This window comes from Microcebus murinus, chromosome 6 (assembly GCF_040939455.1).
Source record: "Microcebus murinus isolate Inina chromosome 6, M.murinus_Inina_mat1.0, whole genome shotgun sequence".
Lineage (NCBI taxonomy): Eukaryota > Metazoa > Chordata > Mammalia > Primates > Cheirogaleidae > Microcebus > Microcebus murinus.
The window spans coordinates 86,318,542-86,333,061 of record NC_134109.1 but is presented as its reverse complement, the minus strand read 5'-3'; the positions used below and the strand labels follow the sequence as shown (position 1 = coordinate 86,333,061).

Genomic DNA, 14,520 nt, shown 5'->3' with positions numbered 1-14,520 from the left:
TAATTAAAAGCAATATTTCTTGTCTCTAAGAAGACTTTTTCTCCTTTGCCAATAGATGACTGTTTATACTCCCAGTTCATTTCTCCAGTCCTAAAGATATTTTATTGCCTGCTAAACTAAGTTTTCTCTAAATTGCTGGAGAAGAGAAACACCCCAAACTGCTTATTCCATCAAAACTGACTCCTATTATTGTATTGGCCAAAATGAAATCCACCGATCCAGGGCACCAAAGTTGATAATATGAGAGAGGGGTACTTGATAAGATTTTAAAAAATCCTCTGGAGTCACGGTTGGTCATTACTTAACCTGTCAATCTTACGTATTCAGTAGGAGTCTCTCCACGCCCCACTGGATAATTGCATTGAGTTATATTGTGTGAGTTACTGTCATATTAGCACTGAGAGGGAAGAGAATAGGAACAACTGGCTTCATAGAGCATTTAGAATATTGCCAAGTCTAGCAGGATGCTTAAGTGCTGGTCATGGTGACATGTGGTGAATTAGCCCCCAGCATGATGGCAGAGTTGACTGGCTCGAGGGTCACATGACTTCCTGACAGCCCTATTCCTCAGCTATTGGAGATGTCAGTCTGATGGTACTCCCAAGGATACAAGTCTGCTAAGGCTTTCTCCTCACGGTATGATACGGAGCACCCTCAGGTGGCCTGGACTCACATCCTGGCTCTGCCACTTTCTTGTCATGTGATCCAGGGCAATAATTGAATTTTCCTGAATCTCATTTTCCCAATCAGTAAAATAAGAACAGGGCTTCTTTTCTTTCCTGCCTCACGAGGCTATTGTGTGGCGCGAATAAGAAAACCGTAGGAAAACACTTTGAAGGATAGGTAAGTACTTAAATACTAGAAAAACACATTGATAGCTGAGGATTTTGAATGGGGTGTGTGTGTGTATGTGGGAGGGAGCCGGATAGAAAGACAGAGAGAAAGGAGTGTATTATGAGAATGCAAATAGAGATTGGCTAGACTTATTATTTTGTACTTTTTAATTTAATTTAATTTTATTTTTTTGAGACACAGTCTCGCTTTGTTGCCCAGGCTAGGGTGAGTGCCATGGCGTCAGTCTAGCTCACAGCAACCTCAAACTCCTGGGCTCAAGCAAACCTGCTGCCTCGGCCTCCCAAGTAGCTGGGACTACAGGCATGTGCCACCATGCCCGGCTGAATTTTTTCTATATATATTAGTTGGCCAATTAATTTCTTTCTATTTATAGTAGAGATGGGGTCTCTTGCTCAGGCTGGTTTCAAACTCCTGACCTGGAGCAATCTACCCGCCTCAGCCTCCAAGAGTGTTAGGATTACAGGCGTGAGCCACCGCGCCCGGCCTTATTTTGTACTTTTAATGCTTTCTCCACACTGGAAAAATTGGTCAATAATTATGGTTAAATTTTTAGTACCTACTTTGAATACCTCCTAGGAAAACCACCAATAAGTTATTATTAGTCCACCATATACTTCCTGAACAAAGAGGAATTCATTTAGCTCTGAGTGTTTATCTAAGGCATGGAAAACTTGGTTTAACTCCCTAGGTACCTGTGGTGTCATCAAGTTTATCCAAATATTTAATCTAAATTCTATGTACCATCATTTAAGGCCATCATGTATTTCCTCATCAGTTCATCTATACACTAGTGCTCTATCTGGCTCATTCCATCCTTTTATATTTCTGTAGACAGTCATCACCCCACATGCCTTCATTTTATTTCTGAGCCAGTTCTCTTTTTCTTGACTCAAAGACCGTCATTTGGAAATATTTATCCCTGTTAGTTGGTCTCTTATGAAACCTGAAGTGCATTTCATTTACTCATTTAAATTCAGGATCATGGGCCCTTACCAGCCCTTGTTCTGTGAGTCAGGTAGAAGAAGGCTCTTGTCCAAACTGTTTCGCCATTTTTCTCTCACTGCATGCACCTCCCTGCTCACCTAAAATAACCCAAGGTGAGCAGGGAGGAGAAAGCGCTTCCCCTGGGTGGAGTGGCTCTTACCACAAAGACTTCACAGCAGATGCAAAGGCCGCTGTTCTTGGTGAAGGCGTGAGTTATGTCCAAGAGAGCGGGTCTCGTCATGGGTCCGCCTGTTAAGACGATGCACTGGGGCCTGAAAGTGGAGAAGAGAAGGCGGGAAATTGGCCACTGCGAAAAGCTTGGGAGCCCAGAACCAACCCAGGGACAGAAAGCTTGGAAAAGTGGGTCAACCTCTCCCCTAACGGTGTCTTGGCTTTCCTGTCAGAATTCTTGAATCATCCCGCCTGGCTACCTTGAAATCTTTGCATTCTTAGTTCACTTAGTTACAGCAAAAGTGTGACGCGAGGAAAAGGTGGTCTTGTGCTCCTCTTGTCTTTTTTCCACTGGACACTACCTTACCCCAAATCCCAACACAACCTATCCGTCTCCAACCAGTATTTTTACGCTGCTTTCCTTAATTCTCCTTGCAAACTCAGATACCACTAATGAAGAGCTAAAAGTGTTATTTCTAAGAGAATTCAGTAGGCCATAAAAGCCTTCAGCTGAATGGAGACAATACCAATGAGTAAGGTGTGTGGGGATTCGGGGACATTTCTCTGATGTGACGCCACTTAGGTCACCTTTCTGTCTCCACGCAGGGAAGGGGCACTTGGAGGGGCTATGGCTTGGGGTGGGCATAGCTCAGTGTGGAAGGAAAGAAAATGTTAAAATGTGGCAGTTTTGTTATGAGTACTTACTTGTAGAAAATACCCATAAAGCTTGTAACTACTCTGATGCACTTGTTTCCCCAAAATGAAAACTACTTTCGCCGTGAAACATCACCTCGATGTCCGAGACGCCAACTTTACCTGAAATTTTTTACATGGTCTTCCACTGTAGTTAATTCCAGAGCGTTGTCCAAAGCGCTCACGTAGGAGAGAGCCTGTGTGGAGGAGCCCCAGTTCACATCTGCGGACAAAGGAGGAAAATGGCATAATCAGCATTGACCTTTCCTCTGTATACCAGCAATAATTTGCACAAGCCATTCCCTTCTGTGATTTTCCTTGGCCATGCCGGCAGTGATGAGTGTCCAAATCAGAGAAAATATAACGTAGTATTTCCTAAAAGGCACACTGTGTCCTGCTAGGAACACCACGTGAATCCTCAGAAATGAGATTTTTTTTTTTTTTTCCAATGAAGATTCAGACTGGAAGGCTGCAGTCCCAGGAATCTGGTTTGGTGGGAGAGGCTGTGTGCTAACCACATTGCAGGCAGCTGGACTCAGGAGAACAGTCAACCCCTTAATAAATGCAAGGTATCTTCACTAATTTTTAAATTGAAAGGAAAAGCAGCATTTTTGCATACACAAATAGTGTGTAGTAATCTTTATATTTTGAACAGTAAAACTAAATAGCTCAGAAATTCTTACTTCCATGAACAGGGTCAAGGTTCCTTAGCAAGCACTTTAGTTTGAACTTTTAAAACTTAATCTTCATCAAAAGGGAGGTTAGCTCCACTATCTCTTGTCTTTTGTTGTTGTTGTTGTATTTTGTTCTTTTTTTTTGTTGTTTTTTTTTGAGACAGAGTCTCGCTTTGTTGCCCAGGCTAGAGTGAGTGTCATGGCGTCAGCCTAGCTCACAGCAACCTCAGACTCCTGGGCTCAAGCAATCCTGCCTCAGCCTCCCACGTAGCTGAGACTACAGGCATGTGCCACCATGCCCAGCTAATTTTTTCTATACATATTAGTTGGCCAATTAATTTCTTTCTATTTTTAGTAGAGACGGGGTCTTGCTCTTGCTCAGGCTGGTTTCAAACTCCTGACCTGAAGCAATCCGCCTGCCTCCGCCTCCCAGAGTGCTAGGATTACAGGCGTGAGCCACCACACCCGGCCTGTATTTTGTTCTTTTACAAATTTAAATATTAAATGGATCCTTTAAGTTTTATGAGATGAAGTCCCCGATAGGAATGTACAGATACACCCCAGATGACAGACAGAGCTACTTCTCCTCAGTCTTGCTCTGGAAAGTCAAGGAAATAGGTGGGGGATAATCATCTGGAGATAGAGAAGACTAATATTGATTAAGTGTTGGCTGTGTACCAGGCATTAAGCATAGCATAGGCTATTTATTTTATGCCAATAAAATATTTTTATAAGGACATTTATATGTAAAGAATGAACCTTGAAGCATACCCATACCATATGCAAAAATTAACTCAAAATGGATAACAGATGTAAATATAATTCCCAAATGCACTAAAACTTCTAGAAGAGGTGTGTGATCTTGGCTTAGGGAAAGATGTTTTAGATCAGATGCAACAGCACAAACCGCAAAAGAAAAAAAAAAAAAGATAAGTTAGACTTCATAAAAATTAAGAACTTTTGTTCTTCCAAACAAGTTATAAGGAAAATAAAAAGAGAATCCATGGATCAGGAGAAAATATTTGCAAAACACAAAATGCCAAAGGATTTGCATCCAGAATATATAAAGAACCCTCATAACGAATAATAAGAAAGCAAACAACTAAAAAATGAGCGAAAGATTTAAACTGACACTTGACTAAAGAAGATGTATGGGTAGCAAACAAGATGTTCAACATCATTAGTCATTGGGAAAATGCAAATTAAGCCACAATGAGATAGCACTATACATCTATTGGAATGGCTTTTTATAAAAACAACTGACGATACTACATGCTATTAATAACAAAGATGTAGAGAGCAATTAGGGCTCTCATTCATGGCTGGTAGAACTGGAAAGTGATACTGCTACTATGGAGAAAAGTTTGGCAGTTTCTTATAAAGTTATATATACACTTATTATACTATATAATCAGAAATCCCACTCCTAGATATTTACTGGAGAGAAATGAAAACATAGGTCCACATAAAGTCCTGTGAGTGAATATTTATAGCAACTTTTCATATAATCACCCTAAACTGGAAACAACCCAGATGTTCATCAACTGGTGAATAGAATTTTTAAAGATTTGCCATATATCCCTACAGTAGAATACTACTCAACAGTACAAAAGAAAAAACTATACATGCACCAACATGGAAAAACCTAAAAGCATTATGCTAGCTAAGTGAAAGAAGGCATACCATATAATACATGATTCTGTTCACATGATATTCTGGAAAAAGCAAAGCTATAGGATCAGGCATCAGAAAAGCAGTTACCAGGGACTAAGTTGGAGAGAAGAGATTGATTACATAGGGGTGTAAGGAAACTTTTGGGGATAATCAAAATATCCTATATCTTGATCATGATAATGATTATGAGATTGTATAAGTTTGCACATCTAAAAGGGGTGAATTTTACCATATGTAAGTTATACCTGATGTTAAAAATATATAACGTGATAAAGAAAAACAAAGCAAACAGAATCCTCCAAGGTAGTTACTATGATCTCTTCTTTACTGGCAGAATGAGGGGAAGGAAGTGTGGGGTGGTTCTTGGCCTCTCAGCACTGTGCTCTGTGGTCTCTTGTCTCCCCCAGCTTCAATCCACCTGATTCTACAGTCAGCATCCAAAGTTCAGATCCAATTATATTTCTCCAAATGAGTAACCTCTGGCACCATCTTGTTGCTCACATCATCAGATTCTTTAGCATAACATTTAAGTTTCTTATTTATCTGGCCCCTAGCCATTCTCCCAGGCTCACTCTGTGCCCCTTCTCCTTAGCGCTCAAGAACTTCACGTGTGCTAATGGCCTGACACTTCCCAAATATGCCACTATGTGCTTGTACGTGTCTTTGACTTCGTTCCTGCTTTGCCTTTGCCTAAAAGATCATGCCCTGACTCTGTTCAATTTACTGACCCTTAGTCACTTGATTTTTTGAAACCTAGATTATTTGTTCATTCAACAAATATTTATTAAGTGTCTACTGAGTGTCTGGCCCTGGAAACACAAGCCATGAGCCAGGAAAGTTTTCCTGGGCAACTCTAATCAAAGGTAACCACTCCCTCCCTTCTCCTCAGAAATTCGTTCAGACTGCTCTCATGGTATTTACTATATTGTATTATAGTTAAATGCTTAAGTGTGAGTCTGTGAACTCCCTGAGTACAGGGACTATATCTCATTCATCAGGACATTAGAGGCAGAAGAAGAGGTAACAGAGAACTTGTGGTATCATACACGCTCTGGTTAAAATGTCAGCTGCATTGCATCCTGACTATTACTTTGGCAAGTGGTCAACCCTTTGAGCCCTAGTTTCTTCATCTGTAAAATGGGATTAATAATAACTAACGTACAGCATTATTGTGAGGATGAAATGAGTGCATGAGATCTAATATGTACTCAACAACATTAACTACTGTTATTATTGTATTACATTAAGTTATTAATATCCACCTTACATATGACTCACCTAAGCACAGAGAAGCTGCTCAATAAGTGCTTAATAAATAAGTAGTGAGCAAGAGATTTGGAAACCCCATCCTATACGGTCCTTCTGATCTTACCTGGCTTCTTATAAGTCACGTAGATATAGAGGAAGAACTCAATGACATAAGTGATGACAGCTGCCCACCAGTTGATGATAAACATGACTGCACAGCACAGAACAGCTCCAAAAAGAGATACCCACATGTTGTAAACTCCGTATGCAGGTCTCCATCCTGAAAATTAAAAAAAAGGTGAAGAAAAACTTCCATGCTACTACTCTCATGCCACTGAATATTATAAGAATATAATATGTCTTTAAAGAATTAGAACTTTTAGGTCAGTTTCCTAACTCTGTCACTGTTTTCCTATGACCTTGGGGCCCCTGCTTTATGAAGGTGCTACTTATGCTAAATAGGATGCTGTGAAATTTATAAGTATTAAGCACCTAGAAAATGTGCCACTCATGATTCCTGCATAGTTTCTGCATGTCCCCTGATTTCTCCCCTATCTATTAATACCAAATCATAAGCATCTAATTCCATGCCATTGGGTGAAAAGAAGCAGGAGAGATGGAAAGGAGTAGGAAGGAGGAATGTCTTGGTAGTTCAAGAAAGAGAAGGTTAAGACAATGGGCTTTTTGTTCCCATGGAAAATGCAGAGAAGCCAGCAATAGTCAATCATCATGGCTTCCCAGTAGCCCTTCCATTACCCTTGGAGGATCCCGCTTGCCCTTTCAGAAATAATGATCTATGGAAAAGAGGGACAAATGCTTAAAACCAATGGAGGGGGAGGAGGCAAGACAACACATGTAACCTAAACATTTGTACCCCCATAATATCCTGAAATAATAATGAAAACAACAACAAATGGCTAGCAATGGATTCTTAGACCCAATGCATTAATATATCATGCATTTTGCAATGGAAATATTTCTCACTGTGCGAACATGCATGGGGGTTTCTGTGTTCTATCAGGTCCCTGAAATGAAAGAAACTGGGAGACAGCATGGTCAGGATGGGGGAGCTCTGAGTTGAAGAGAACATTTCATTTTTAAGTAAAGTACATTTTAAATTAGGAGTTGCCAAAACACAACGACCTTTAAGAGTCTTCAGAAGCAATTTCCCAAATGGCCACAAGATGGAAACAGCACTTCAAGAACATCACTGCAAATGACCTTATTTTTCCCTGACTCTGGCTGTGTGTTTGTGTGTGTGTGTGTGTGTGTGTGTGTGTGTGTGTGTGTGTGTACACGTGTGAGAAAGAGAGAGAGTTTCTGGGTTTGTGTGTCCATATGTCTTCCTCTATATGCTTTTCTACTTTTCCTCTTTCTTTTTCTCTCTCCCTCTTTCCTTTCCTCCTTTTTCACTCTTTACCCTGCCTGCCTCTACTAATTCACCTTGTTTTTCAAAAATGGCCATAATGTGGCATGGAGTCACACATTTGTATGTGTTAAAAGAACACAACAAAACAGAAAAGAAATTCTTTTCACTATCTTCTGTAGCCTAGTATTGGGTGGATAAAGGATCCCCTTCCATCTATTATCTTTTCTTATTGGCACCAGGTTTTCCAAAGGAGACTTGAGATCTTGGCAGATCCTAAAAGAGTGGAAATGTGTTTACATCCCAGTTAAAAGTCCTTGTGGCAGAGACCTTCTGAATGTTGATAATTACAAGTCTCTACTCTTTTGGAAAGGCAGGAAAAACTCTATTGGACAACGGAAACAAAGAAGAGGGGTGACTAGAAAGGGGAAGGTTCACTGGTGTGAAATGTTGACCAATTTTCAAGCAATTGGTGCCCTGATGCCACCGGCATCAATGTGACGAAGCCCAATGTGTATTTGCATTGCCAGCACTCAGCAGGTAATTATGGGAACTACTCATCCTTCTCTTCTGCACCACGGGCAGGAAACAAATTGATAGTAAGGAAGTTTCAAATATATACATTAATTCCACTTCTGTGGTCACTTTCACCCTGGAAATAAATAGTGGTGTTTTTCTACTGCTAAAATAAATGTGGTTTCTCTTGCAATGAATAATTTATTGCCGCAGGAGAAAATTGACTTTACGGTTGGTCAAAAAGGCCATTGCTCAAATGATTCTTTTTCTATTTCAGAAGTCATCCCCCAACTCACTAAAATAAAGTGGATTACACTTCCCACTAGGATATAAGGAAACATATAAACACAGATTGAACACTTCTCACGGACTTATTTCTTTTTATTGAGACACACTAACTGTTTGCTTAGGTGCATTTTAGCTTTTGGAAAGTCAGCTTACCTGGAGATTTGGCATAAGAGGCATGGAAGCAGGAGAAATTAATAAGTGCATATGAGGCCAGGAAAAAGTTGGAGATGATGGGAGCGATGGTGTTCAGTTCCGCTGTAAAAGAAGCAGAATGGAACATGCACGTATGAGTGATGAGAGCAGGGCCGGAACAGCTGTTATATCCTGGAAGCTTGACTTTATTTGGAAACTGAAAACATAGCTAGCATCTGTCAAAGTTTAGGAAGTTGGTGATTTTTCTTTGGGGGCTACATACATTGTCTTAGCCAAGGTTTCCATAAAGTAAGTAAGAAAGCCTACCAATCCGAAAATAGAGACTCAAGACCTTGACCTACAAAAAATTCAAGTAGGAGTGGGGAGGTGGTTTGGGGACTGAGCATATGATAAACTCCCCTGTAGCTATTCTGGAGGCAGCAAATCCTGTGTTCTTTACCGGCTACGTATACAATCAAAAGACTCTGCAGGGTATCAGTTTAATAGCAGCGCACCAGAAACTCCCAGATGGAAATATCTCTGTAGGTACACAGTATGCTTTCTCTGACTTTCAGGACTCTTGTTATTCACTTCTATTTTTCCATATCTCTAGAGAGTTCCACTTCTTAAGGCTTGCCAAAAGTACTTTTGCCTCCATGGCTAAATATCCTGTATGATTTATTCCAAGCTGGATTATTTACTGCGTGATATAAGAAAAAATATAGAGACTTCCTCTTTTATCTGAAGGTCAGACATCTATCAACCTCAATAAGGCAAATGCAGGCAGCTGGGTGTGATTACAGAGCATGGATACGAACAAGAAAGTAGCCACAAACAGCTGCCACAAAGCTTGTGCATGAAGCTCGTTTGCATTTATCTGAAAGAGTGATTTTTTTAGAGGATATTATTTAATTTATACAAAACTTTTAAAACTTTGGTTGTTTAATCACTCATACGTGGCGTAGGGCAATGATGAGGTCTTAAAGCCTAAAGTATAAAATTGAAATATCTCTGTATGTAATCACTTTTTATTTAATTCTAATACAGCTAACAATCAGAGAGGGTTATATAGTCCCTTCTTCTGCTTCATAGAAATTTTATGAGGATTTACGAATTATCATCCCTTCCTGAGTTTAATATGTAATGATGCGGAGCTCTCATTGCTCGGTTCTGCTGAGCTGAGGAAGGCTCGGCCTGCCTCCGTGTGGTTCCTGTTGTCCTTTGACCTTTGCTTCTTTTCCTCTCATGTGCTCATCAGAGAGGTGGGCCTTAGGGAGGAACGAGGACTGTGCAGGCTGAAGTTGATGAATGTACCTCTCTAAGATTGTGTGGCTGTTTCTGCATCGCTTGGGGAGAGGAAGCAGAGATTACAGTCTAGGTAAGTGTTTCTCAAATACTAGTGGCCTGTGAATCTCTTGAGGAGCTTGTAAAAGGCAGATTCTGTATCCTCAGAGATTCTGACTCAGTAACCCTAGAATTGAGCCTCAAATCTCGGCACATTGACAAGCACCCCGGGTTACTGTGATATAGATGGTTAATGGACCACATTTTGGGAATAGTAACATCAGACCAGTAGATACAGCAGCTGGGGGAGACTCTGGAATTAGACAGCATCGGGCAGGTTGGAGAAAGGATTCAGTTGCATTTGGTTGGTGGATTTCCAACACTCAGATTTAAAGAAGAGATTAAAGTCCAAAGTCTACCTCAAGTTCCTCAAAGGCCCTCCGCACACAAGGATTTCTCATTTCCTTCTTAGACAGACTCTAGTATTCCCAAATGGGATCTTAAGCATAAAATGGGTAATTTCTCAAACTAAGAGGAAAACCCTACAAGGAATCAGAAGAATTCTTTGGCTTTCAGTAAGAACAAGAAATGTACAAACCAATAAGAATAAACGCCATGGCTATAAAAAAAGTGAGAATATATCCTCTCAGGGGTTCATTGTTTTTCCCGTATCCCTTTGCAAAGAACTGCAGGGCTTTGTAGATGTTGTCCTTGCACAGAGCCTGATGGAAAAGAAGAGGAGAAATTTGTCATTTATATATCTGTGCACAGTCATTTTCTCTAGGTGATTCAAACAAGAATATTTGGGGAAAGATTAAGTGACACACAATATGAGGCACAAGTTAACACTGCCGTTCATCATTCTTTATATTATCTGAATCGATCTTGACTATGTGGCAGACATCGCACTTGAGCCAGATGCAAACATTAACTGTTTCAGAAAATGATGGAAAATGATTGCCGGTGAGAATGAATGTCTCGGCTTGAGCCACGTTCGGTGCAAACAGCAATAAGGAGGAGCACGGGGTCTTGTGCCTGTATTACCTGGAACACTTTGGGCGCACTGACAAGGGAAGCCAGGGCGGAGGAGAGCGTTGCGGAAAAGATTCCAGCAGTGATGAGGGGGCCGAACCCTGACACCATGCTCATGACCTTGGGAAGAGAGGTTCAAGTCAGGAGTCTCATCCAAGAGACAGTAAAAAAAAAAAAAAAATTAGCCAAATTTTGATGCAAATGCTTCCCTTTCTACTTGCTGGGAATTGGAATCTCTTGTATAAGCTAATTGCTTCTAACCAGATTCCCCCCCCCCACCTGCTTCATTCTCAAGTTCTTAATTTTATTTTTTTTCAAAATGGAAATGGCCCTTTGTGTTATTTATAAAATAATAAATGCTCACCACAATATATCCAGAAGATACTGGAAAGAATAAAGAAGGAAATGGTTTCAAGGATTTTAACAAATCCTTGATTTTAATAAATCCTCTGTTCTTTGTAGTTATGTGTTTCTTTGATGATAGGAAATTCTATCTAGCAGAAAGTACTATTTTAATAAGGTTTGGGGAGGGGCTCCAGCTGTTTACTAGTCTTTTAAAAAGACATTAACCTTTCTTCTTCTTTCTGCACACGGAGGCCTTTAGAGCCTTTGCTTTTTCTGTGCTCATTAAACGTAATGTTAGATCTGAGACATGATGAGATTCTATCACTTTAAGTCATATTTTGGAATAATGACTTCAGCTGAGTTAATTTCTCTTTGTTGGTTGTTAAAATAGATGAATGAGGGTTTCATGACAAATTTACTTCTCCCTCTGCTCACCAATCATGCAGACAAATTAATCTTTCAAGTCCTACGGTTTTTCCCAACTTCCCTTGTTCCTTCCCTCTCATTTACCGCCCCACTCTGGCACTCACCATTTCTGTCTGTCTCAGCCTGGTCTTTTGGGCTCTCCAGGGCCAACTCATAGGCTTTTCCTAAGTGGAAGCCCATGCATGAAATGCACTCCGGGTGCTAACTAATCTGAACTTCTTTCCCACTATGAAATCTTGCACAACTGATTGGAAGACGCATAGTGCCAGGTGGCGATCTCTCCCTAGTGACACAATTCATATACCGCTGCCTGTTGCTCTCCCATCGCCACAGTAAATGTAACCGCAACATTTGCTACTACATCATGACATCATGCCTGCATCGTTTCTCTCCTCTCACACAAATTAGTCCTTGCTGAATTCATATCAGTTAATAACCAATCAGTTGCAGATTCAGACGTTTTACTGTACGTGATGTTCTAAACGTGAAAACAATAGCAATAAACATGATTTTTTTTTTTTTTTTGAAGTTTGAACCTGGAAATTGTTCATCAGTCCGTATTGACACGGTTCATGCTGACATCTGGAGAAGTCATAGCCCAGCCCACAGGCTGCTGAACCATTGCAGTTCATCCCAGAAATGATGGTGTCATTCATGCTCCCAGTGGCATCTCGGACCACGCAGGCTCCTGTAGAAACAACCATGGCTTGTCATTCTTTGTAAGAGTTCTGCTCTCTTAGGGTTTTCTTCTGAAAACACACTTAGTTTACAGGTCCATTTCCTAGCCTCTGCTCACTGCCAATGCTTCTTTTTATTTTTTTGTCTTTTTGAGACAGAGTCTCGCTTTGTTGTCCAGGCTAGAGTGAGTGCCGTGGCGTCAGCCTAGCTCACAGCAACCTCGAAATCCTGGTCTCAAGCAATCCTCCTGCCTCAGCCTCCCAAGTAGCTGGGACTACAGGCATGTGCCACCATGCCCGGCTTATTTTTTCTATACATATTAATTTCTTTCTATTTATAGTTGCTCTTGCTCAGGCTGGTTTCGAACTCGTGACGTCGAGCAATCTGCCTGCCTCAGCCTCCCAGAGTGCTAGGATTAGCGGCGTGAGCCAACTCGCCTGCCAATGCTTCTTGAGACTTGGTAACTGGAGTCTCTCATTCCCCAGGCCCTGCGAGCGCCCCCTGTCTGTAACTGGCTGCCATTTCAACTGCTGGTGTGGTTTAGGTTTGGGTGGGTGGTGGGAGACTTGGGTGTTGAGACTGTCTTAATTTCTGATGTCTTAAAGTACACTTAGCCGGTACTTTGGGCATAATGCATACTCAATTCATATTTCTGGCCTAGTGTTACTGACTGGGTGCTTTTCAAGTAGAAGGATTTGTTTCCTTATCTGCAAGAGAACCAGGGGATGGCATTATGGAATTCTAGTTTAGAAAACAAAGCCCTTGTTGTCAACTAATGATATTCCTTGCATAATTTTTTAAACAGAATTGTAGTTGTACTTTACATACAAATTTAATGGTTTAAATAATAAAGAAAAATTATATTTTATCATTTATCATTTAGGATAAAATGATAAGATTTCCTAGGCAATGGTCAAATAATATTTATCAAATATTTATCTCAGTTTATCCATACCATTATTTTCATACATTTGAGTGTTTCTGTTATTTTCTATTATAAACATTCTATGATGCACATCTTTATGCATAAACTTTTTCTTCTGTACTTCAAAATATTTCTCTAGGATAGATTCTCCGAAATGGAATTATGAACATTCAAAAATATTCAAGCCTCTTGAAATCACTGACTTTCCTTATGAGTTTTTCTAACCGTAATCTTTGCCATTATGTATTTGATAAGATTATTTGAAATATTTGAATATACATATGAAATATATATAAACTTTCCTGAACTACATGAGGATAAATATTTTACAAACTAAATGCCAGCCAATAAAACTGTTCAATTTGCTTTTCAAACTCCACCCAGGGTGGATTCCCATTCCTTGCTAATAACTTTAAGACAGGCCCCAGTGACAGGAGCTACTGGGAACCCTCAATGTGAGCCATGGAATTCACATTCTTTTAATCTGGGAAAGAGCCATTTAAAATAATCAGTGAGGGAATCCTTTTTATCACAGTGTTGAGAGGTGGCTTACCAGCCTCTGCTTAAACACTTAAGAGTATGGCTGTTGATTACCAAGCTGAACTATCTATCCCAGATTTTACCTCTTTGCATTGTTCATGTATGTTGAATTGACTTTTCTGAATCCTGTATTTTAACCTCTGAGTAACCGATCTCTCCAAATTCCCATGATCCAGACCACGAGTCATCATTGGCACTAATGACAGGCCATTGACCCCATGCCTGTTTTCTTACCCTGGGAAAAGTGCAGAAACGCAGATTTTCCCACCCATGGGGGCAAAAACTAGAAGCATCTCTGAGATTAGAACTATAACTTTACTCATTCCCTTATTTTTACTGTGGGTAAAAAAGAAAAGAAAAGAAAACCATTTGGGACATTTAACTTTAGATTCCAATGTCATTTAAAAATGTGTTGATTTTTCTAAATATTGGAAAGAAATTTCTTTGCATGTAACTAAACTTGGAACTGCCACAACAATACACTTAACAAACTTATCCAGTTTCCTCCAATAAGAGGCAGGCAAGAATCTAGATTAATTTTTTTTGCATTTATCTCCAGAAACTAGTTCCAGATATATGCACTTTCCCAATTTCCCTTACAGTAAGCAGAGGAGGATTGGGATCTACCTTTTGGTTTCCATATTGGTCCAGCCTGGAGCTATACTCCCTAGTGGACATAAAAAAAGTTC

The 14,520-nt window shown here is 40.2% G+C and overlaps 1 protein-coding gene across 3 annotated transcripts in view; it reads right to left on the bottom strand.

The window, feature by feature from the left end:
- The window catches only part of SLC12A1 (solute carrier family 12 member 1), a 92,600-nt gene that overhangs the window by 46,413 nt on the left and 31,667 nt on the right, over nucleotides 1–14,520 (bottom strand). For all 3 annotated transcript variants that reach the window (XM_076004333.1, XM_076004332.1, XM_012763537.3), the window contains exons 11-17: nucleotides 12,225–12,376; nucleotides 10,930–11,037; nucleotides 10,484–10,607; nucleotides 8,623–8,724; nucleotides 6,424–6,579; nucleotides 2,827–2,926; nucleotides 2,000–2,111 (exon numbers count right to left, since the gene is read on the bottom strand). In XM_076004333.1, the coding sequence (XP_075860448.1) occupies nucleotides 2,000–2,111; nucleotides 2,827–2,926; nucleotides 6,424–6,579; nucleotides 8,623–8,724; nucleotides 10,484–10,607; nucleotides 10,930–11,037; nucleotides 12,225–12,376 (854 nt within the window). The remainder of the gene's footprint in view (nucleotides 1–1,999; nucleotides 2,112–2,826; nucleotides 2,927–6,423; nucleotides 6,580–8,622; nucleotides 8,725–10,483; nucleotides 10,608–10,929; nucleotides 11,038–12,224; nucleotides 12,377–14,520) is intronic.